The sequence below is a fragment of the Puma concolor genome, chromosome B4, assembly GCF_028749965.1.
Source record: "Puma concolor isolate L17-30 chromosome B4, mPumCon1.1.hap2, whole genome shotgun sequence".
NCBI lineage: Eukaryota > Metazoa > Chordata > Mammalia > Carnivora > Felidae > Puma > Puma concolor.
The window spans coordinates 82,990,266-83,015,921 of NC_141673.1; the positions used below are offsets into that span (position 1 = coordinate 82,990,266).

The 25,656-nt window shown below is 37.7% G+C and overlaps 1 protein-coding gene across 7 annotated transcripts in view; it reads left to right on the forward strand.

The window, feature by feature from the left end:
- Positions 1-25,656, forward strand: part of ITPR2 (inositol 1,4,5-trisphosphate receptor type 2) — a 515,364-nt gene that overhangs the window by 166,256 nt on the left and 323,452 nt on the right. For all 7 annotated transcript variants that reach the window (XR_015253713.1, XM_086713794.1, XM_025930361.2 and 4 more), the window contains 3 exons: positions 838-982; positions 2,439-2,589; positions 23,387-23,580. Coding sequence is in view for 6 of the 7 variants with exons in the window: in XM_086713794.1 (XP_086569920.1) it covers positions 838-982; positions 2,439-2,589; positions 23,387-23,580 (490 nt within the window). In the remaining variant the exon portion in view is untranslated. The remainder of the gene's footprint in view (positions 1-837; positions 983-2,438; positions 2,590-23,386; positions 23,581-25,656) is intronic.

Genomic DNA, 25,656 nt, shown 5'->3' on the forward strand with positions numbered 1-25,656 from the left:
ATTAATTTCAGGTGTATAATATGGTGATTCAACACTTCCATACAATACCCAGTGCTCCTTAATCCCCATCACCTATTTAGCTCATTCCCAGGTTGTTAGTCTTTCAAATGCAAATAAGATACTCTTTTGGAGAGTGGCTGGGTGGCTCAGAAAACCACCAGACTCTTGATTTTGGCTCAGGTCATGATATCTTGGTCTGTGAGTTTGAACCCTACATCAGGCTTTGTGCTGAAGGTGCTGAGCCTGCTTGGGTTTCTCTATCTCTCTCCCTGTCTCTCTCTGTTCCTCCCTAAATTGCACGTGCAAGCACACGTGGGTGCTCTCTCTCTCTCAAAAACAAATAAATAAATTTTTAAAAATAAAATAAAAAATGCTCTTTTTGGAGAGGAAAATGACAGCTCTTTTTTTTAAATTTATTGATTTATTTTTGGAGAGAGAGAGGGAGCAGGGGAGGGGCAGAGAGACAGAGAGAGAGACAGAGAGAGAGAGACCCAAGCAGGCTGTGCACTGTTAGCTCAGAGTCCAATGTGGGGCTTGAACTCACGAACCGTGAAATCATGACCTGAGATGAAGTCAAGAGTCAGATGCTTAACCCACTGAGCCACCCATGTGCCCCCAACTCTTGATAATAGAAACATTATTTTAGAAACCAATAAACAAATCATATTTATGATAGGAGTAACAATGTTTTAAGTGTTTAGTATTATGGTAGAAACATCTAGAAAGGTAACTAAGTTACCTAAACTTCAGAAGCCAGGAGGTTAAAGTATACATATTTTCCTGTTTTAAATGATTTCAGTCAATTTAACTTGCTTCATATTCATCCTGCCTTCCCAGATATGATTCTATAACAGACTCTTCCAGAAATGATATGAAGAGGAAATTTGCACTGACAATGGAATTTGTTGAAGAATACTTGAAAGAAGTTGTAAATCAGCCCTTTCCTTTTGGGGATAAAGAAAAAAACAAACTGACATTTGAGGTATTTTATAAAAACAATTCATTTGTGAGGTTATTCAGTTTTTTCTGTGAAAAGGTAGATACATTGAGCATCAAAGATTTTTTTCCCTTTAATATTTAGGATGTCTTGGTAATTGGGTAGTTTAGTTGATGAAGGTATGATCCCTCTGCCATGGATTAAAGGATAGATTTGATGCTTTAATTATACCTGAAGTGCAATACAAAATATTTTAGTTACAATTATCTGTTATGTACTATTTTCCTGGATTTTGGAGGGGGGGGGTTCATTTATGTAAACTTTGTTGCATTTAATGAACAAAGACAGTTTGCATACATTGTAATTTGTTTGGATACATTCCCCCCCCCCCCCGCCCCCGACTCATGGAAATGAACTTTTTAGCCTGATTAAACTGAATTGAAATACCTTTGGTTTTAATATCATTTGGGGAATATAGTGACAAAACGAGAGAATAGATGCCATTACTTGATAACCTGGTGTATTAGGCATCTACTGGTGTGTAACAGATTACCCCCAAACTTAGCCCAAAGGAACAAGCATTTATTATCTCACAGTTTCTATGGGTCAGGAATCTGGAAATACATGATTGGGTAGTTCTGGCTCAGGGACTGTTATGAAGTGTAATCAAGCTGTTGACGGGGGTTGCAGTTATCTGGGGCTGGGTGATCTGCTGCTAAGCTCACTTATGTGTTTCTTGGTGGCCCTACCTCCTTGCTGGCTATTTACCAGACACTTCATCTTCTTGCCATGTGGGCCTTTCCATAGGTTGCCTGTGTCCTTATGGCATGGCACTCAGAGCAAGCCATTAGAGAGAGAGAGAGAGCCCAAGATGGAAGTTGCAATCTTCTATAACCTAATCTTGGAAGTAGCGTGCTATCACTTCTGCCATATTCTGTTGGTCACACAGACCATCCTTGGTGCAATGTGAAAGGAGACCATAGCTTGGGGACCATCTGGAAACTATCATACCTAGATTGCCTTATAGTATCCAGAAAGCCACAAAGCAGCATAGGGACATATATTTCTGGACAAATTCATGGATAATATCCATTTATTAAAGTAACTCATTAATGTAACCATTTATTAAGTGATATCCTACTGACTTAAATAGGTTAATATTTAGTTAAGTAAACCATTCCAGTGTAAATTTCTTTAAACACCTTGATACACCTAAAATCTTCTCTTCTTGGCTTCCTTACTGGCTGTTGACCACATGCTTCATCTTGTCATGTTGGGTTTTAATAGAGATGACAAACTGGCCCTATTTAGATTTAATCATAAGCTCGAATAAATCAGAGTTCAGTGGTTGCTTTTGTAGGCATTTCAATTCCTAGGTGTTAAAGAATTAGAAAGTTTAGAAACACCTGCGCTAATTGAGATGCTATAAAAAAAACCAATGTTAATTTCAGTTTCTAATGTTTTTTGTTTCTTTTCCACCCCCCTCCCTTTCTTTATTAAGGTGGTCCATTTGGCTCGGAATCTTATATACTTTGGATTTTATAGCTTCAGTGAATTGCTAAGGCTAACAAGAACACTTCTGGCTATCCTAGATATTGTACAGGTCCCCATGTCGTCGTATTTTGAAAGACTGAGCAAATTTCAAGATGGAGGTAAGAATGTTTAAGAAAAGTTATAATCTTTTTGGAGGTAAGGTGAAAACATATCTACAGAGAAGTGGTTATTAACATGTACCTGCTAGTGTATGTGTACACATGAAAATTGATCCTATGATAGGACTGAGTGCTAATAGGCTGGATTTCTAAACATTCTTCTCTGTTTTTAAATTAAAGCTTTGAAAGAAAAATTTATAGATCAATGAGTTCTGTCTTTGGCAATTATGGCTATAATATTATGGCTAATCTACTAGTGAAAATATTACGTATTAAAGTATCAAAAACATCTTAATATTTGTGATCAGTTTGGTATGTGTCATATGCTGGCTATGCTTCATAGCAGGAAATAGAAATGTACAAAGAATCGGAACAGTAATGGTTGTGCCAGAGAAGCACTGAATGCAAAACCAGTGTGGGAGGCAGTATAGAGAATGGGTTTTTGAGTTAGAGTGCTGTATTCAAATCCTGCCTTTGCCATTTGTTAACTTAGGCAAGGTACTTCTCTTAAGAGTTTATTTTTTTTCTTGTCTGAGATATGAAGATGATAGCAACAGTATCTTCCTCACAGTTTCCTTGTGAGATTTAGTGAATGTCTATGATATATTCAAGGTACTTCCAACAGTGCCTGTTTCCTAACTCAATTAAAAAATCTTTTGATGGTGATTAGCTTAGGTTGGATGCCTTGCAAACACAGAGGTAGAGAATTGCTTGCAGGCAGTATATTGAAGAGTGCATTCAGGATATACACCTGCAAGGAAGTGAGGAAGGTAGGACTGGGCAGATGGAGGAGCTGATCCACCCTGTAGGTACATCTTGCAAATCAGCTCATCCTATAGGGAGCCCTAGAGCAGGGCTGGCCCTTTGTAGTTGTCACAGATTAAGGCAAAGGTGCTGAGTTTTGTGTTTTTGCATTAGCCAGCCACTGACTGATGGTTTTATCATGAAGTGGGGAGTGTACCCTTGGGTAAGGTAGTTCCCTTCGGCCAGGGGTCACTCTTAGTGAGAGGCATAGTGGGAAGTCAGCACCATGATGTTCAACAACTGGGGGAATAGGTGCCTAAGCTCTGAAGAAGGGACATGGGTGGAGCACAGTGTGGCCACTATAGTGTCCACTACAGGATTAAAAAAGTGAAACCAGAAATGTAATTTCAGACATAAGGAAGAAATATCTGGTTAAGATTATAAATGAGGAACTTGCAGGTAGCTGAAGTAATTAATTGCTGCTACCTAAATCTCAAGAATCTCTACATCTTCCAAAAATCTGTAGAGATCAATAAGAAGCAAATTAAACCACATAAATCCCTCACCTTCAGCAGAACAAGAAGAAAGAGGACAATACAAACTTCAGGTGTAAGTAGAAAAGTAGCATCAGTTTTCAGTATAGCTCTCTCCCACGTTCTTACTGCAAGCCTTTGTAGACAGTTAGAAGGTTCTGGAAAACCTGGGCTGAAGAGACAAGAAGGGATTGTGTGCAAATCACCCTCAGAAAGAGAAAGTCTATGCTAAGTGTGAAAATACTGACAGAGAATCTAGGTGGATAAGAGCACTGAGTAAAGATGAAGGGACTTAACAGTACATAGGTAGAAATTGTGGAAATGCAATGCCTCTCAGGAAGAGGAGGGTTAATGTTTATCCCTAGGGATGAAGGAGAGGCACCCTTTGGAATCTTGTTGGTGAAGGGAAAAATAAACAAGGTGGCAAAATCCTGAATACCAGAAGCTAAAAGAAAACCATAACATTGAAGGAAATGTGCATAATTCCTTTCCATTGCCCCCCACCAAGAGCCAAACTTTAAAGAAATTGCACTTCACCACTCTGACAGGAGAGGGTGATCTTGAACTAAAGATTACATGAACTAGCTCACATTGTCAATCTTGTCCAAGAAATGCAGATATGAAGTTGGTCCTCCTCTATATGAAACTGTTGTAAGAGCAAAATAGAATAAAAAATCAAAACATATCAGTTGATGGAAATTCTTCTCTGAAAAACAACCATAAAAGATAAAAAAATTATAACACGAGACTCTAAAGTGAAATTACTATCTTAAAACAAACATTGGGATGTGAAAAATACCTTGAATCATAGATTCAAAAACTAATGTTAGAAATAGACCAAAAAACTAGGAAGAAATGAAATGAAAGTTTATTGGATCTGGGAAAGAAATAGAATAAAATATAGACTTTATTTTTTTTAGAATTACAGACTAAATTATATTATCAAAAGAGTAGATTAGAATGAAAGTGTAATATGAACCATTGAAGAAAGGCAGGAAAACAATGATGAGAATGTCAGTGATATGGAGAAACAAGTAAAAAGAGTCAGAGAGAAAGTGGATGAAATGGAAGAAAGGCAAAGAAGAGCTATCATATGAATAATTGGAGCTCCTTTGAAGAAGAAAAAGAAAACCATGGAGCAGAACTTGTATTTAAAGTTACAATCCAAGAGAACATTTTGTAAATAAAAGATAACCTAAGTCCTACATGGTGAAATTGTCCAGAATGGTCATTTCTCAGACATAGCATGATAGAATTATTATGTATAGTGTATATTCAGAGAGAGTCGTGGTGTGTGGGTGGAGGCACTATGAAAACAAATGGAGAAAAAATGAGAATGTATATAAGTGTTCTGTTCTTGCATCTTTTATACATAATCTTGAAATTTTATAAAAATAAAAGTCTATGGACAATATCTGAATGAAAGCAAAGGAAAAGCCAAGAACAGCAATGGTATATCAAAGAGCAGGGACATGCTGATAGACTATTCTGTTTGTGTTTCCTGAATCTCATCAGTGAGAGGCTTCTCTTAACAGTCCCAGAGGGTACATAGGAGTTGAGATATTGTGTTAAAGATATTTCTTGGTGTGATGCTTTTATAATCTTCAGTTTACTCTGAACTAAACTATTCTTAAAATGTTAGAAATTGATCTTGACTGTTGGTCCCAGTGCTCACAGTCTGCTTTCAGAGTATTACCATAAAGAAAAGTAGTTTTTGTCTTCTCAAAATTTGATAATATCTTGTTTGCACTTTTCACTGTCATATCCAGGTCTACCCTGTAGGAGGCATTTTTTAAATGTATTTATTTATTTTGAGAGAGAGAGAGAGAGAGAGAGAGAGAGAGAGAGAGAGAGAGAATCCCAAGCAGGCTCTGCACTGTCAGCACACAGCCCAGTGTGGGGCCAGAACCCATGAACTGTGAGATCATGATCTGAGCTGACATCAAGAGTCAGATGCCTAACTGGCTGAGCCACCCAGGCACCACTAAGATGCATTTTTTACTTTTTAAAATTGTTTCTAATTCTCATATTTTCCCATGGACTCCACCCATCTCTGGATATCTTCATCATTCTTTCAGCAATCTGAGAACCATTGGTTATTTTTTTCAACAGGAATTTATTGAGTTACTATTGTATGCCAGACACTGTTTTACACACTGGAAATAAAGAAGATAAAGTCCTTAGCCACAAGGAGGACAATTAATAAATACAGAGGCAGAGTCCCTCCCTTCTCTGTACTGGGGGAAACAGATAATAAACAAATGAATATATACTGTTACATCAGATAATGTTGTGAAGAAAAATAAAGTAGGCCAATATGGAGAGTGGAGTAAGTGGGGAGGATGGCAGAATTGACTGAACAACCTCTGACATTTGAGCAGAGGCCCACGTATGTCATGGAGGTCAGCCCTGAGGCAGAATATGCTTGACATGTGGGAGGAGCAGCAGGAAGGCCATTTTGGTTGAGGTAAAATGAGAAGGAGGAGAATAGTAGGACAGAAAGTTGGAGAAGCCTGGATTGTTGAGCCTTGCAGACCTGTGAATCTGAATTTTATTGAGTCTGTTGGGCAATTTTTGGAGGGATTTGAGAAGGGATTGATATTATCTGATAATTTTGGCTGCTGAGTAGAGAACAGAGAATACTGATGTGGACATAGTGGTAGGAAGACCATAGTAAGGAGCTGTCGGGGAATTGGGTAATGGTGACGAACTAGGAGAGTAGTGGTAGACAAGGGGAGAAGTGGATGAATTGGGAGTTTTACAGTCTTAACTGATAGGACTTGGATGTGGAAAGAGAAAGACAGTCAGAGATTATTCCTAGGTTTGAATTAACATCCAAGTAGAGAGGTTGTGTCAACAGCTGGGTATATGAATGAAACTTTAGGGTAATGTCGGGGTAGGAAATATAAATGGGAGAATTAATGCACAGAAATCATTCAAAATATCAGACTAAATAAGATCACTTACAGAGTGATTATTGATCGGGAGGAAATGAGATCTAAAGATTGGCTCCTGGGACCCTCCAACATTGAGCTATGAAATAGAGGAAGTGTCAGCAAAAGAGACTGGGGCAGAGAGGCCAGTGCATAAAGAATACCAGGAGAATGTGATATCTTGGAAGCCAAGTAAAAAGTAGCACTAGATAATTTTAATTATTTGTTGGCTCATCTACATATATTTTCTAGGTAACTAATATTCATTGAGTACTCTATATGCTAAGTGATTTTACATGGATTACCTTCCATATAGTGTGAATTCTGCTTAATGACACACATTATTTTACTCCATTATTAAAATATGAAACACAACAATTTTACTCAGTATTAAAATAGATTCACAATAGTTTTTGTGAGCCAATTATAATTCTCTAAGAAAGTTCATTTTGTATTGATGGGAAATATCTCTGTATACATACTGCATCAACCAAGACTCAGAGGTTTCTTCCTTTTGAGACTGGTATGTCAAGTAGAATAATGTCTCTTCATTTGGGGAAATACATTTTCCTAATTTGTGGAAAGGAGTTTGTGGATTTTGGCTAGGTTTTTGAAATCTGAAAGAATGTGCTTATCCCCTTATTAGTAAATACCCAAGAGTTCTGTTATCCTAGTTTTTGGTGTACTGAAATTAATTTGAATTTAAGGACCATAGTTTCAAGATTCCTTCTCTTGATATCTGCAAATCAGAGGGTAAATTATTTTTTTGTACATTCCTACGATTGGGTATCTAATGTAATCTGCGAGAAAACAAGAGTTTGTTGTTAAGCATGATTTGATCACAATTATGATTGAATTATAGATGATACCTCTGAGAGACATTGTTATGCTGTGCTTTCTTCCTTCCACTAGCCTCTAGAAGTCCTTCCCAAAGAATCATTTTTGCTTTTACTAATGTTCAACATTTATTTTATGTTAACTTGCATTATTAGCTTTTTAGAAAGTTTTATTTTAAAGTTCCAATATAGAAAAGCATATTCAGGGAGATTAATTAACTTGCCCAAGATGTGCTAGTAAGTTAGCAGCATTGCTAAGAGTTAAAGCATAAGAAAGTGGTTTTCCTGTTGTTTGTACCACTTGATTATGTATTAGTTCAGAGAGCTAATATTTTAAAACAATTGTTACTGAGGTTAAATCTTTGGTTCATAAATTTTTTTAAGTAAACACTTTGTGTGGGATCTTATAAATATGGATATTTATAAGGTAAGTAAACAAAATATAGAGTTTAAAATGAAAGGAAATTGAGACAAAGCAATGTCATGTGCCTCTAGATGTGATGCACTAAGAAGGATGTAGCATCACCTAGTAAGTGTCCCTGACAAAAATTCAGAATCTCTAGCTAATCATGAAGAATTATGAGACAAATACAAATTGTGGGATATTTTATGAAACAATTGGCTTGGACTTTTCAAAATGTCCATGTCATGAAAGATAAAGAAAGGCTAAGAAACTGTTCCAGATTAACAGGTGATTAAAGAGAAATGACAACTAGATACAATATGTGATTCTGGATCAGGGAAACTATCATTTACAGAAGATATTATTGTCACAATTGGTGAGATTGGAATCTGAATTGTACGTTAGGTTGTGGCAGTGGATCAGATTTCCCGAATTTTATAATTGTACTGTGGTTATGTAAGAGGATGTACTTGTTTTTACCAAATAAAAGGTCAAGAAATGAGAATAAAAAGGTCATGGTGTGTGGAACTAACTCTTAAAGGGTGTAGGAAAGATATGTAAGATATATGTAAAGAGAGAGAGAGAGGGTGGGAAAGGATGCAAATATGGCTGAGTTTGTGACTCTCATAAAACTGGTCAGAAGATATTATAGGAGTTCTTTGTTTGCAATTCTTCCCATATTTTGGAAGTGTTTCAAAACAACAAGTTAATGACTGAAATAATTAGCCAAGTAGGAAAATGATTTATTGTATTTAAGATGACACTTCAAACTTAAAGTATTATCTGGCATCTCTACTAGGAAGTGTGTTATTATAGCTGAGTTCTATTAGACTATAAATTCCTAACAAAAGTTCTGTTAGACTCTATAAATTCTTAATAAAAAAAGCAAGAGAGAACACATTTCTGGAATCTCCGAATGTGGAGACAGGATTTTCAGGCCTGGGAAAAATTCCTGTGGTATAGGATGAGACAGAGGTTAATGCCAGAGAGGAAATCCCAGACTACAGAAAGTACCTGGGGGAAAAAAAATAACTGTTAGTTTAAAGGGCAACTCATGGGAGCCATAGCATTGTGGCCACATTACAATACTCAGTGTATCATCATCTTGGCTTTTATACTTAAATGATATGGATTATATTTTCCTATTTTAGTGAAACCTTATTCAATTGGAAGTCATTTGCAAAGCAAGATTTTTTAAAAACAGGAAGTAATTTTATAAGCTTTGTTGCTAGATGAACCAGTTCCTTTAAGTATGTGATAATAGTTTTCTTTTCTCATACCATGTCTGGAAATTTTTGTGCAATAGAACCGGGTCTTTTTTTTTTTTTATCCTTCTGATCTCCTTACAACTTACTAATTCTGCTCCAGCACAGTTGGGGTTGGACATTCAGGGAAATGTGTTTGGTAGCAGTTTGGCAGGTCAGACCCAGGGGAGCGGAGGAAGAGGTGTGTCCAGAAGGAAAGGGCTTTCAGTTCCTGGAGTTCCATTTCTTGCCGGCCTCAGTGGCACCTGACTTAAGGAGGGTGTGCATGCACAGTGTGCGGTATTCTTTTTTTTTTTTTTTTTTAAATCCTGTAGGTTTAGATGTCGGTAATTAGTGTTTGAGGCGATGGGGATGGCTGGCTAGAAAAGTGGCAATCCCAGAAGTTGTCCTCTTTGGGTCCTGGATAACAGCCCACCTCTGTGCCGCTGTGAGTTGTCGTCACGCTGGAGTTGGTTGGGGGTCTGAATGTAGCTCCCAGGCCGTGTTGCCCAACAACACAGTGGTTTTCAGTTGGCACGCTCAGCAGAAGTGGCTAGGCTCAGAAGCAACTTTTCATTTGTGTGCCCTAGAGGTGGCCTGCTCAGAAAATTATGCAGGTGTCCCCACATGGAGGCGCTGGGAGCCAGCACTGCCCTGGCCTGTGCTGTCATGAATTAGAAGATCCTAACCTTCAGAGCCATCAATCCAATACTCTTCATTGGCTATGCACTCACTTAAGAAAACAAATACTGTTTTCAAACAAATGTATTCGCTCCCAGCAGGCTGTGTTGTTGAGTCAATTTGCTTTGCCTAATACCTATCATTTGCTCTCAGTGATTTAAAGTGCATAGGCACCATTCAGTGTAATTGACCTTTTGGGTGGAAGGATTATGTCAAGCAGTGCTGTTTTTTGTCATGTACACAAGTTAAAAGCAAATGCATATGCTGGCTGATAAGTCAGATATTTTCAATATACTTTTGAAAGTACATTTTACTTATTTATTTATTTATTTATTTATTTAAACTACATTCTATTTAAAAATTATACTTTTTTTTCTCTTTATGCTTATGGAAGGATGTACAATCCAAGGATTGATACTACTGTTAATTAAGATCACCTTTTGTGGCAGGGTGGGTGTATTTCGTTCTAGAGAGTCATTAAATTTGGGAAGACATGTGAATACGACTTACATTCTTCTAATGAACATTACATGTTAGCTCTGAGCGGTGAGGGTAAGTCTCATCTCCATTGAACAGGGTACAGTCTGGCAGAATGTGATACAGTCTGGGGATGGTTTGGGTCTAACTCCTTATTTAGTGATCTGGCCAGTATCCTTCCATGCGTCTGTTTGTTGTTTGAATGGAACTGGGATTTAAATTTCAACCTCCAACAGGGAGCAAGAAAGTCTTATCCATGGAATACGATGCAGGCCTAGTTAGGGCATCTAGGCCGCCACCATCATTTCTTTTCACAGTTGTCTCTCCGTCCTTGAACTCACCACAGTTTGAAAAGGCAGTATATCAGAAAAGTATCAAAAGACCAAACCAGAGCTGAACAGTTTCTTTTAATCTTCTGTCATTTTGCTTTTTTACAACTTCAAATTCTTGGGAGTTTCCATGGTCAAGCCCCGAAATGTGGGCCAGTCCCTAATCAGTAACCAGATAATCTCTTTTTTTGGCATATGTGTTATAATGTTAAAAATGGGAAATCACTGAAAAAGTCAAATGGAGAATTCCATTTGCTCTTAGGATTTCCTTTCTTTTGAGGCTTCAGGCTCGGAGCTAAAGTGCCTTTGGTTTTAGAGAATAAGAAACAGATAACCACAATGCCCTGAAATTACCTTCCTGCCCTAAAAGGCTTGGAGCTGCACTGGGTGAGTTACAGCCCTGTGGACCCAACCCAGGGTAGGGAAGAGATAAGACGATGGGCTGGAAGAGGCACTTGGCGTATATGTCTGTCTGGGGGCACGCCTTTGCCTCAGGAGATTTGGGGAAGAGAGTAAGAGCAAGCTAACTCTCCGCCTAGCGGCAAAGAACCAGCCTTTTTCTTCAGTTTAACTTTTGCTTTGTCTTGGCAGGGACTGTACACGATCCACCTTGAAATGCTTTTTCTGGCAGCATAGTTGCTGTTAAAAAGAAAGGAAACTGAGATGGGAGGTGGAGCAGAAACATTTTTTAATATTGTGATATGGGTGGGAAAGGAAGAGAATATTTGCCGGCAGAATATCTGCCAGAAAATAGTTTCTTCCTTTATGAAATTAGATTAGTCTAACTGTGATCTTTACGGTCTCTTTCAGTTCAAAACTGTGATTCTTTGAAGATTAGTGTGTAACTCTCATTCACTCACTGAATGGTGTCTTTTTAAAGTGTGTTGCAAAAACGCTCCTGTGAGCCAATATCCATGAAGCATATCTCCTGGTTAATAGCTGTGATTCCTCTTTGTGAAGACAGCAGCTAGAATGCCTTGAAACCAGAAGCCTTTGTTCACTTCAGATTTTGAGTGGATCACAAAAAAAGCAAGTAAGCAAGCAAGAAAGGATTTCCCTGGGTGCGGGTGAGGCTGAGGATGTATATATGGGGAGCTGGGAGTGAGGATGAACAGAAACGAGGTTTAGTACGAAGACCGTAACTGAAGAGCAAGTACCTAAGGTACAAGGCAGCTTTCATTGTAAAGACTCATTCACGTGTTCCTTCATCTTCTAATTTCTCATCTGATTGAGTTCTTTCCAGGTCTCTATTAAGGATTTGTTTGCAGGGGAGTTCAGAGTACTCAGAAGTGTTAGCAAGGTTTACCTGTAGGGGGAAGGTACCACAGTTTCCATTTGTCATCTGAAAATCTCTTGCAGTGATTTCTGAACTTATGTTTTCCCGATACCATTCTGCCTCTCCGTATTCTCCTTTGGATGGCCTTCTTTTTTGACCTGTCTTCCCTCATCTCTGCTTTCGGTGATGTCCCTTTACTTCACATACGTCTGTTTTATCTCCAGTGTGTATCTTGTTCCTCATACCTCCCTACTTCCTGTATGCTGTTCTCTTCTGCCTACTTCTTTTCGTGTGAACCATGTGTTTCTAGTAAAGGAACCCTTCGACTTGAACAAGAGTCAGAGACATGCAGTCCTATTCACGGTGCTAGGTTTTCTCTTGTCCCTTTGTGTGCATGCATACCGTGTCCGATGAGCATGTTATCATAATGCCTTGAGATTCTTCCACTAATTTTTAAATAAGCACAACGGCAACAGCAATGATGCCAGTGTCCCTGAACCTCTGGAGTTACTCATTGCTGGTTATGTTCCCCAGGAATCAGGCCCTGAACTGGAGATTAGCATGAAGGTTTACTAGCTTAATCGTAGGATCAACACCAGTGCAATGGAAGGGGAAGAAGTAGGACTGGGCAAAGGGAGAAATTAGGTTGTGATGCAGACCTAGTGGGAAGCTCTGGAATGAGGGGAGAGGTCTGCTGTTGGGACGTCCTTCCAGAATTGTCTCCTATTGGAATGAGGGTGGGGGCTGAGCCTTTATGCCTGCATGGGCTGCCCTGGAATGGGTGTGTGGCCTTGCTTGAGGTGGCTCTCTTCAGACTAGTCAGTCCCCATAGAGGACTGATATTTGAGGGCTGACCTCCAAGTAGCTGAGGCAGTATACTGTCCCTCATCCCTGAAAGGGCATCTGGGCAAGACCATCACAGAGTCCACCATAGGTATCTCCCAGAAAAGTACCATGATTGGAAAATTTGTAGAAGATTAAGATCTCATAGGAAATACAGATTAGGAAGAAAAATAAAAATGATTATGATCTTCTAGGAAATAGAGATTAGGGAGAAAAGTAAAAACATTAAAGCATTTAAATGTACAACAAAGGTCTCGATATGAAAAAAAAAATTTCTAGAAGCTGCCTACTTCCAAATGCCCCAGAATCACAAGCATCAGAAACCTGTTCTGGGAAGCAAGTCTTTTCTGGAATGATCTTCTTCAGATATGAAGGAGGATTTCTGTGACATTGTGATTCTGAGGCTGGTTCTCCCATGGCTTTGCACTATGCTGACTACGCCTCTGAGTTCTTTCTGGCGTAATGTACAATGTCTTATACTCCCTGTACCTGCCCCCCTTGGCTTTAAGCTTTGATAAGTTTTAGAAAAGGTGCCTGTAACTGACCAGTTTTCTCTTAGTTATCAATAAAGCCTAAAAGGACTTTTTCCCCTTCTGGGCTTAATCCTCTTTATATATGTCGAGAATGTTTCAAATAGATGATCTATGTGAGATCATGTTCCTTTTAAAAATCAAATGCATGTTTAAAAATAGGTAGAGAATAACTATGTGATATGTCTACTGTATACTGAGTTTCTACCATGTGCCAGGCCACACGTTGGCAAAAGATAACTATAAAGGGATACTTATTATTTATATTCAACATTTAGCACACCTCTAGATCTTTTGCATACTTTTACTTTTAATCCATATTGGCCTCCAGCAATTAGGTATCATGATCACTATTTTGTCCGGGAAATAAGATTATAGAAGGGTAAATACTTTGCCTAAGATCATACAGCTTGTAGCTTACTGAGCCAAATTTTGAATTCAGGTTTCTTTTCTTCACTTCCTTAAAAATACCCTACAGCCCTACAGTTGATGTTCTTTCTGTTATTATTACACAACTTTCTATTTAGATGACTTCTTCATCTGCAGGGACTTCGTTTTCTACTTTTTCCAAGTTTCCCAAGAAAGTTTAGTACTAAACAGTAGGTGTTTACTAAAGAGTTTCGATTTCACTTGAAGGGATTTTACAGGTCACATCAAGAAAACTTTTTAAAATCGATAATCATCCCGTCATGAATGGTTGGCTTGTCTCTGAAACAAAGTTTTAATCACAAGTCTTAAAAGTTTTACCACTTAAATTTCTCTTGAAGCTCGATGTTCCTCTTCACTTCCTGCAATAAATTCTGACTGATCTCCCTGACTCCATTTTTGGGGCTTCTTCCCCCCCCCCAATCCAGTATGAGGATCCTTCTAAATCACATATTCTATCTTTTTTACTAGCTCTCATCATCTCTGGAGAGTAACTCAGTTCCTTACGTTGGTGCCCAAAGGTCTTCACAATCTGCCCCAGACATCTCTAGCTCTGTCTCTTGCTGTTTCCCCAGTAATTCTAAACACTTTTATTCTCTTAGACACATTTCTACATCTCATATATACTTTCATAACTCACTTATCATTAGGATGGGTGTATGTGTGCCATGCCTTACATAAAATATGCATGCATTTGGAGGACAAAGGTTTTTAGAGATCCAAATATTCCGAATATATATTTGTGTCTTTCTTTTGTTCATTTCTGTAATTATTTTTTTAAGTCTTCTTTTCCTAGTAGACTTATAAAAGGCTCATGACTCTTAGATTTACTACTTGGATTATTCTATAATTATCATAATTCAGATTTATTGACTGAGAGAAGCAAGGTGGAGAGAAAAACTGTGAAAACAGATTCTATTTCTGGTTCTCTAAGCTTATTCGTACCGTGTATCATATACTATTATATACATAACTAGGCTTTCAAAAATATCTATTGAGTGAAACGCATTTGATGAATGCATGCAAATTACATGTTTTATATAAATATGTAAGTATTTGAATGTCAAAAATATTTGTTAGACCATGACATTCCAAATATATGATTGTTTTCTTTTATTACTTATGAACTTCTAGTTTGGCTTTTCAAACTTCCAGTGAATGAAAGAGAACATGACAAATGCCAGTTCATGTTAAAATACTTCCTGAGATTTTATTTTAGCAGTTTTAATGATTAATGTTATGCTTTTTCAGTGCCCTCTGATGCACCATCTTAATAGAGTAATATGATTGAAATATTCACTTGCTAACTGTATAAGTTAATAAATTTCAGAAGGACTTAATGGGTATGATGCATGCATAATTTACATAGTACAGCAAGTCACGAAGTACCTGTGTGACTTCCTTTTGGTTCTCAATCAGATGTTAGTCACATAAAGTTATAATAGATAAAATTATTTTTGTTAAACTTCATAATTAATTGACTTAGTAGAGGCAGAAGACTCACATTCTGTGTTTGTCTGTGTTTCTGTGGGATTTGTCAGAAACAAAGGCATGATCTGTAGGTTTTCAGGGTTTTGGTTTCCTAAAGGTGTCAGCTAAAAAGTAACTCTGAAGGTCTCTGGAGTTACCTAGGAGTGATATGAATGACTCCTGGCACCCAGGATGACTACTAACATTACCATATTGAGTTAATAGGACAGAATCAATACCGAGGGATGCCCTCACAAATAATGAGAATGACTAAAGAGGACTACGTTGTCCACACCTCTTCTCTACTCCAACTATTTCCTCTAATTATAAATATAGTTTGAACCTCAGAGTCTGATGCCTCAGTGTTAATACACTGGCTTCCCCAGTTCTCTCAATATCTGCTGAAGAGAGTCCACCAGGGATCTACAATAAAGTGCATTATTGGCACCCAAACATAAATTTATAGAATGTTTGCATATAAAAGGACTGTTGAAATCATCTAAACAATATATGAACTTCAAATCTTCATATAACACCTATTACAAGTGGTCATCTAGGATCTCCTTGACCACCTGAGTGACCAAGATTTTGTTGCTGCAGAAGCCAAGTCTTTCTTCTTTCCAAGAACTCCTGTTATTAGTTCTCGTATGTTAGATTATCCTGAATATACCTCCCTCTAACTTCCAATAAGCAGTCCTTCTTTGTTACCTGGAGCCACATTGAAATTGAACATGGCTTCCACATGTCAGTTCTCTCTGCGTTTGAAAATGGCCAGGGTGTTTCCTGAGCATCTCCTCCTCTCTGTGTCATCACCTGCAGTTTCTTTAACTATTTCTCTTATGATTCAGTTATCACTGGTCACTGGCCTGACCAGCGTAGAGGCAAGGACAGTTATTTTCTCATTCATTCTGAACACTTTACTTTTGTAATGCAGTCTAGGTGAAATGGGTATTGTGGGTAATAGTGACACAGAATAGATTCCCATGGAACTTGAACACAACTCAAGTTCGAATTTGTGCTCTGACACATCACATTTTTTTCATCATATGCTTCAGTTGGCTTTATTTACATCTATGTACAGGGCATTTTATATTTTGATTTTAGCATATGTTTTCAACCTGTTGATGTAGTTTGGGGATTTGATGGAATCATTCACCATATTAGCTATCCTTTCTTGTTTCATGCTACCTTTACATTTAAGAAACGTGCCATCTCTGACTTCAGCAATCACCAACAAAAATACTTACCTGGTCGAGGCAACAGTAGAGCGGCAAGGAACTAGAGACCCTTCTGTACTTTAACAATGATTAATTTACTTGTACTGTTTGGTTACAATCATTTAACTATAATCATACCTATTATTAAATGTATGTATCTACGGTGTGATGAATCAGAAGAGTGGTTGCTCTTGATGGTGGTGGGGGAATGTAGAGGAGATGAACCAGAGAAAGGCACAAAGGAGCTTCTAGGGGTAATGGGAAGGTTTGGTATCTGAATGACATGTGGCTTAGATAGGTGTATGCTCTTCTTCAGCAGAACTGCGGAAACCTTTCATTTAAGATGTGTGCATTTCATTGTCTTTAAATTGTATCTCGCTTGTAAAACAGTGTGTAAATTCATTTATTGCTTGGATCACCAATTATTAACAATTAAAGTCAGTTTTGCAAATTAAAATCTTGAGGTTTGGAATATCAAAATGACTTTGTCAGTATTTGACAGTGATGAAATCCAAAGTAGGATGTAGAACTCAACCACTGTTTTGTATGAATTGCCTTTTAAATTCATCCTTTGAATAACACTTCTTTAGGGTGTGGGTGGGATGGGAAATAATTTTCTTTTGAGCAGTCGACTTGATATTCAAAAAAAGATGGATAATAACATTACTATATTTTGGGAACATATTTTCAATAGGTTTTGCTTTGCTCTAATTCTAAGGTCTTGGAAATCTGTAAATGGGTTATCAACATGCTATATTCAGTGAGTGTTTATTTAGAATGGAGAAAATTAGGTGTCATATTGTCTATTTTGTTCACTGAGTATTCTTTACATACCACTTCTCTGAAGGACTTCTCCTTTCCAAGGTGATATTGTGTGACAATCATGCCATAGTGTAAGAAATTATGAGCCATGATTATGTGATGGAACCACACGTTCATTAATAGAATGGTGGCCACGATAATAGAACATGACGCAAAGTAGAATGGCTGTTTTTCAGAGATATAACAAAAGTGCACAAATGTCCTCCACGTTTCATTATGAGCTAATATCTTACAATTATATGATACTTTTTATTCTTCATGACTTTTTTGCACGTGTTATATAATCTTATTCTCACACATTAGGATTAAGATCGTGTACATAGGATGGTGAAATAATTTGAGAAAGATCACACTAAGCTGTCTGCAGCACAGAGCCCAACACGGGGCTCAAACTCACAAACCATGAGATCATGATCTGACAGACTCTCAACAGACCTAGCCACCCAGGTGCCACACCCAGGCCCAGAGCCTGCTTGGGATTCTGTGTCTCCCTCTCTCTCTGCCCTTCCCCCACTTGTGCTCTCTCTCTCTCTCTCTTTCTCTCTCTCTCAAAAAAAATATTAAAAGAAATTTTTAAAAACAATAAATACGTTCTGAACAAGAGCTATCCTTAAAATTAAATTGTGCAATAAAAATAAAATGCTACGAGTAGTGCGTGGCTCATCACGTACAATAAAAACTCGTTGGATAAATTCACTTGAGGATAATGTGACCAAGTTTATTATATGATTGATAGTAATTCCACATATTTAGTACACAGTTTTAACTAGAATCTTTGCTTTCTGGGGGTGCCTGGCTGGCTCAGTCAGTAGAGCATGTAACTCTTAATCTCAGGGTGGTGCGTTCAAGCCCCATGTTGGGCATTGAGCCTACTTAAAAAAAACCCAACAATATTAAAAGAAGAATCTTTGCTTTCTGCATTTGGTAGGTTTTCTGAGTTCTAGTATAAAATGTTTGGAAACTTGTAAGGTGATGGGCTATTAGCAAAGCATCATGGTATTGGGGAAAAAACTGCATGTTGTTACTGGTTGACCTCTATCAGAAGCTTAACCACTTTCTGCTTGAGTAAAGTGGGATGGGTCCCCCAAGCCCACACTCTACAAGGATATATTTGGCCCAACAAAGTACATGGGATGTTATTTGCCCTTGATAAGGGCAGATTTTATTATTTCCCTTATCTCACTGATATCTATTTTATTACTTCCTTTCTTTTTAATGGAAAAGTTTTTAAGTAACATGAAATTATATGTACTTTTTGAAAAAATTTAGAAAATTTAGGAAAGTATAAAGGAAAGCAAGCAAAAACTTACCTTAATGAAAGATGGGCTATTTCTAATGTAATAAGATCCAATTTTAAAAGTAAAAATGTCAATCTCATTTTTAATAACTCATTTTTCAAATCTTTTTTTCTTTTATTAGTACATTAATCTAGCAAACAGTGATTGAATGACTGCTGTGTGTCAGGTACTATTCCAGGAGTTGGAGATAGAGCAGTAAACTAGGCAGAATCTTTGTTTTCATGGAGCTTATGTTTTTCTGAGGGGAGTATACAATAAACACATAAACAAATATAAAATATAATGTGAGATGGTGATAATGCCCCATGACTGAAATGTAAAGCAGGTACGTGGGTTCAGAATGATGGCAGTCCTTTTTCAGAGAGAGAGTGGCCAGGAGAAGTCTATCTGAGGATGTGACGTTGTACCTGAAATCATAAAGGTGTGAGAAAGCAAGTTAAGTGAGCATCTGGTCAAGGGAACTCTAAGCGCAGGAACAGTAAATTCCCACCAGGTCCAGCACAAAGCCTAAAAACCTGGCAGAGACTGGATATCTAGCTCTCTACAATACCATGATCTAACTTTGATATCATAGTACCCATTATTCTGCTTGTATCCCTAGCTTAATTAAGGCTTTCATCTTATGTTAATCTTTTTGGGTTTTTTTTTTTTTTTGCATGTGTATAAGTCCTTTTATAACCAAACCCTCAACCACTGGGAGGAAGCACTGCTCCAGAGAATGTTCAAAATAGAAAACTGCTCCAATTCTAAAGTGTGGGCGTCTAGCAGCAAGTAGAGGTTTATAAGAGGCTGCTGAGCAGGGAGGGAAGATTTCCTGAGTCATGTCTTTATGGTTTAATATTCTGTTTCAAATGAATTATGATAACAGCAGATGCATTTTTTCAAATTCAACTATGAAAGTATGTTTCAGGGAAGTAAGAATGGTTTTTTGGGTTATCCATATTTTTGGCTTTTATTATAAAATGCTGAGCTGACTTTAGTAGTCACAGAGCAATTAAATTGCTGTGAAAATTATTCCCAGACTCTTCTAATCAAATATTTCACTTATCTCTTATAAATGCTGAGAAGATCCCAGAAATGCCTTTTTGAAATCTAAACAAATTCAAATTACTGTTTCTAGTCTTATGTATCTAAAAGAGAATAGTATTTCTAATAGAAAAAGATAATAAATAAAGATGATTTTAAATAAAATACCAATAGGTATAAAGTTAATTTCAACCAAGTTATACTTTCTAGAAAATCACATTACTCTCAATGATTGTTGAACTCAGTAGTGCTCACCAGCAGTAACATGACTTCTGAATAGGTAAAATTAAATCATGGTCAGCACAGCTTTAGTGTTATGTAGATTTCATATTGCGTTTTATTTCTCTGGAATTGGTAATGGAAACTTGACTCATTAGAACAATCAGAAAAACAAAGAAACAAACAGTGTGTTCTCAGTCCACCCCCAGTCACCATTCGCATTATGCATTTAGCATACCTGTCTTACTTTCAAGTTTTTCTCTTGAGGGAATTAGGATTAGTAAAACTATCCGTTCAATCATAAAATAAAAGAACCTGAAAAATCCATCTGCTTTCCTTCCTTCCTTCCTTCCTTCCTTCCTTCCTTCCTTCCTTCCTTCCTTCCTTCCTTCCTTCCTTCCTTCTTTCTTTCTTTCTTTCTTTCTTTCTTTCTTTCTTTCTTTCTTTCTTTCTTTCTTTCTTTCTTTCTTTCTAATGTTTATTTATTTATTTCAAGAGAGAGCACACACAGTTTAGGGGCAGAGAGAGATGGAGAGACAGAATCCCAAGCAAGTTCCATGATGTCAGTGCAGAGCCCCACACAGGGCTCGATCTCATGACCATGACATCATGACCTGAACCTAAATCAAGAGTCTGACACTGCACCACCCAGGCGTCCTCATCTGCTTTTATTTCTAAGCAACTCCTTCTTTCTTCTTTTTGCTTAACAAACCTGAAACCCATTTTTTCAAACCATCTCAACACCCTTTATACATAAGTCTAAATTCTGGCTGCTGGGTTAAAATGAAAGACATAGAAAAGCTGGACTTTTAGGGGTTAGTTTGTCCACAAGATTTATATGATAATAAAGTAGCTTTTCCACTGAAAACTTCTTAGTAGTATTAACTAATTATAGTTGAGAAGAGAAATGGTAACATTTCTTCTTTGGCAGCATTGAAAACTGATGGTCTGTGACTTATCTCAATAGTCTAGAATCAGAAATTTGTCTGTGGAAAAATGGATACTTGGGAGCCTTGCACATCTGTGATTTATGTGGCATTTGACTATAGTTTTCCAAGCTGTGATAGTTCACAATTTAAGCACTTCTCATCACCACCAAGCAACTCCAGAAAATATAGCATCTTTTAATTTGAGACCTCTCAGTTGGCCATACATGGAGATGTCAGGAGAGTTTTGTGCTGACCACGTGCCACAGGCATCTAAGGATATGGTAGAACCGGAATGAACCCGTCCATGTCACTGACAACATGTGTTATGTATTATTATGGTTCTGGTCTCTAGATTTTAATTTCTTGGTGACAGGATCTGTATTTGGGGAAAAAGAATTGTCTGGGCTAACTTTCTGTGTAATAATCGCTTGGATTAAATGATTATTTTCCATGCAAATCTAAATAAGATGCAGAGACTGTGGGTGCCAAGGATTTCTGTGTGAATCAGGGGGTAGGAATAACAGAGGAGGCTGTTCTGTGTTAGTGGTAAGAAAGCATCTCTTGGAGGCTAACACATATACATACTCGAATCAAGATTCAGGTAAATGTACTGGTTAAATGGTGGTCACCTGAAACCATTGCCAACAATCAGATGTGCAACCCTGCAGTCCACGTGGCAAACATGGGGGGCGGGGGTTGGAAGAAGTCAACTGCTCTGATTGCTTGAGAACCGCAGACAATGCAGCAATCTTCTCCTCGAAGTTGTTCTGGTAGAAAATAGGCCTCTTTCAAATCCGTGGTCTCAATCTTGTCCAAACCTGGAAGTTACCTTTCACATATATTTTTTCTTACTGCCTGCCTGCTTTTTGGTTTATGCAAACAGCAGTCAAAGAAAAGGTTATAGACTCTCAGAATGAAAACCAAACTTAACTTCTGCCTGGAAAATGCCACTCAAGAAAAAAAAATTGTTACTTATTTGCCACCTCGCAAGGGCACTATTTGAGCACTACCCTTTACTATATGTATTTTTTTCATTTATGGATAAGATAATAAGTTTTAAAAGGGATTTCACTTTTCACAGTGATTACTAGTGGCCTGATGATAATTGCGGGTTGGTCTGCACAAGACCATCAAGAGTTTTTGGGGGTCATCCTTTAAATATTTTCCTTTTCTTTATTGGTTTGCCTTCCAATCATGTAGATATTCCAACAGATTATACTCTTCAATTAGAGCTGAGAGTTTTATCTCATCCCATCTTATTTCCATTTCCCTTTCTCCTGGTGTACGTGTGTGTGTGTGTGTGTGTGTGTGTGTGTGCGTGTGTATTTATTTATTCCCTGGTATATACCCTGAGACTCTTAGGGAAAGGAAAATTATTTGCTAGATTCTTAGGCCTTTGCCTGAGGCAAAGGTCCATGAACATACATGAAGTAAAGACCACTGTTTTGAAAGAAAAGTAGACAATTGTTCTTTTGAATCCTTCCTGCCTGTTGTAGGAACTGAGAAGTGAGAAACAGCAGTCAGGCTGGAGAAAATAAATTGGAGCAGTGTCAGGAGGTTGCCTTGGTACAGCTGCTCATGCTCAGTGAAGGAATGAGTGTACATGCAATTTTACTGGAGGACAAATGAATGAGAAGTCAAACACAGAAGATGTAGAAAGAGGGTGATGCCTTTTTGAAAATGATAATTTAAAAGAAAATTTTAATGCTTATTTATTTTTGAGAGAGAGAGAGAGAGAGAGAGACAGAGTGTGAGCAGTGGGAGGGGCAGAGAGAGGGAGACACAGAATCTGAAGCAGACTCCAGACTCTGAGCTGTCAGCACAGAGCCCGACACGGGGCTTGAACCCACAGACTGTGAGATCATGACCTGAGCCAAAGTCGGACACTTAACTGACTGAGCCACCCAGATGTCCCGAAAATGATCATGTTTGTCACTAAATTGTTTTTGTGATTACCTCAAACAATTGCTTTTTGTGGATTTTGAATAATGATTTTTTTATTCAAATGGGTTGAAGGAATGGGAAGTGTATCGGCAAATACATGCTTCTTCCCCAGATGAAACGGTCTTTTTCTTAAAATGAGGTTATAACAATCCTCCTCACAAGCACTATGAAAACAAAACTATGAAGTCCTTGGTTTGAGAGTAGGATTAGGATGCTAGTCACCACTTACATGTTTTCATGTAACTCATTTATCGTAGGGTTCTTTCACATTATTATAAAAGTTAGAGCTTATTGATGTGACAATTGAGAGGACTTACTGTGTGCCAGAAGGACCTGCCTTGGATGTCATCAGAGCTACCACAACTCATCCTTGGTACCTCATTTGAAAGCATTTTCTGAGAAAAGTAAACTTTCATTTTTAAAATCTGTCAGTTTGAAATGCGTCTGTCAGGACCTTCCCTATGTCTGTAAGGAAAGAGCCAGAACAGTGTGGATGCTATTCTTTCTTATCTCATTACTTTTCCTGTCATGTTTCCAGTCTGGTTTTGACCAACTGGATATTACATCTGTTTCCCCAGGTGTTGTGTGTATTGACTTAAGGGCTTTTCTTTTGCTAGGAAACAATGTCATGAGAACCATCCATGGGGTGGGAGAGATGATGACCCAAATGGTACTCAGTAGAGGCTCTATCTTCCCCATGAGTGTGCCTGACGTTCAGCCCAGCATCCACCCCAGCAAGCAAGGAAGCCCTGTAGAGCCTGAGGACGTGACCGTGATGGACACCAAACTGAAGATTATTGAGATTTTACAGGTATGCTGCATAATGGAAGCAAAGTGACAAATACCTAATTGAGCTTCTTGGTTTAACTTTCTTAACAGACTTTGTTCCACATCACTGTGGAAATACTCTGAAATGCTATTGATCTAATTTCTTTCTTTTAAGTTAATGACACTATTTAACATATTAATTACATTTGTTCATTTCCATTAAATGTATTAATGGTGATATCTAACAATTGTGGAGTGCTTTGAGGTTGACAAAACCTCTTTCATATGCATTTTCTCATTTAGTATTGACCCTGATTTCATTTTACCTTCATTTAAGGATTTCAGAGCAGGCAAACTTGAGATTGAATTCTAACTCTATTTCTATTTTTAATTGAATTGGATATGTAATTCTGGGTATCCAGGTTTATCACTGTAGCAAGAAACTGAAATAAAATTTTATTTATTATTAGCAAAATGTTAATAATTGGTTTTTGTATTTTATATAAGTGACTATCTTTGTGCTTTTGAGGCTAGGAATAATATATATATTTAAAATTAACATAGTCTAATACCTAGCTCTGTGAATTTAAAGGAGATAAATTATTATTTTATTCCCCCTGGTTTAGTGAATAAATTCCCTTTTACTGTAGCTGTGAATTCTTATATATTTTTTTAAGTTTGGAAAGTAGTTTTATGATACTTTAATTATAGCATTTATTCCAGATTTGGAGAATGGAGCCTGGAGTTTTCAAGGGTCTATTAAGATTCTGGATACAATTTACTAGGTCTTTCATCATAATTTAATGTAGACTGAACTACCAGAAGTGGGTTAGTAGTCCTGGAAGGGTCTGTACATTTTTATTTAAAGTAATTAGATTTATAATCATAAAGGGTTTCACATTTCCTCCAGGAATTCCAAAGGCTGAATCCTGAGAAATATTGGCAGGCCTCCCAACCCTGTGTTCATGACCCTGAAAAATCACTTAGTTCTCCTCTTCTTAAACTGAGAAAGGTAGTGATCACCTGACCTGCGGATCTAATGGGCCCATAGCTTAACATCATCCTACTCACTGGACAACCTGTAAAATATGTGACCTCATTTTAGCCCCAGTTACAGAAGATCAGCGTTTGAAAAACATTCTCTAACAGCTCAAAAATGATGAGATGGAGATACTACTGCGGTGGGACAGATTAGGACTGACCTTTCTTTGTTGCCTCTTTCGGGCTTTTAATGTATTTCTTGTTGAAACTCTTTCCTCACTCTGATTTTTGTGTTCCGTGTCTGGGTCTGCTTCACTCTGTCTGAGTTCCTATGTGCTGCTCTTGAATACGTTTCTTTCTTAGAACACCTGTTCAAGAATTTCTTTGTAGCTACATTCCTTCCGCAAGTCTCCTGCTTCCTGCCAGCTCTTCCTCCTCACAGGGTCTTCCTTTCTTTTCCCCATATTTTATGTATCTCTCTTTTTATTTCTCTCTCTCATTCTCTCTCTCTATCTTTGGCCCTCTCTCAACTATCTTTCTCTGCATTTGTTTTTATTCTTCCCTTTGCCCCTTTCCTACCTTCCATTTATGTTTCACAATTAAATATATTGGAAGATGAAAGTTTTTATTTTGGTTCTATTTATAAATAAAAATCTAAGGGTGCTGGGATGGCTCAGTGGGTTAAGCGTCCAACTCTTGGTTTTGGCTCAGGTCACTATCTCATGGTTCGTGATTTCGAGCACTGCGTCGGGCTCCGTGTTTACACTGCAGAGCCTGTTTGGGATTCTCTGTCTCACACTCTCTCTGCTCCTCTCCTGCTCACTCCCTTTCTCTCTCTTTCAAAATAAACAAACATTTAAAAAAATAAAATAAAATACAAGTCTATGAGCACTAATCTTCAACGAAAATGTAATGTGTTTCACCAATTAGTGTCTTAGTAATTTGTTCTTTACGTAGTTTTTTTTTTTAAACCCTTCCTTTCAAGCACCTGCAATCAGTTTCTGTCCCCACCCTTCTGCTCAAGGCTACCAAATCCAATGGCCCCCTCTCAGCCTGTTTTCCCACAATCCGTCCCCTGTTTTGAAATCCCCTTAACTAGAATCCATTCAACCTGTATGTATTGTAGCACTCACCACAT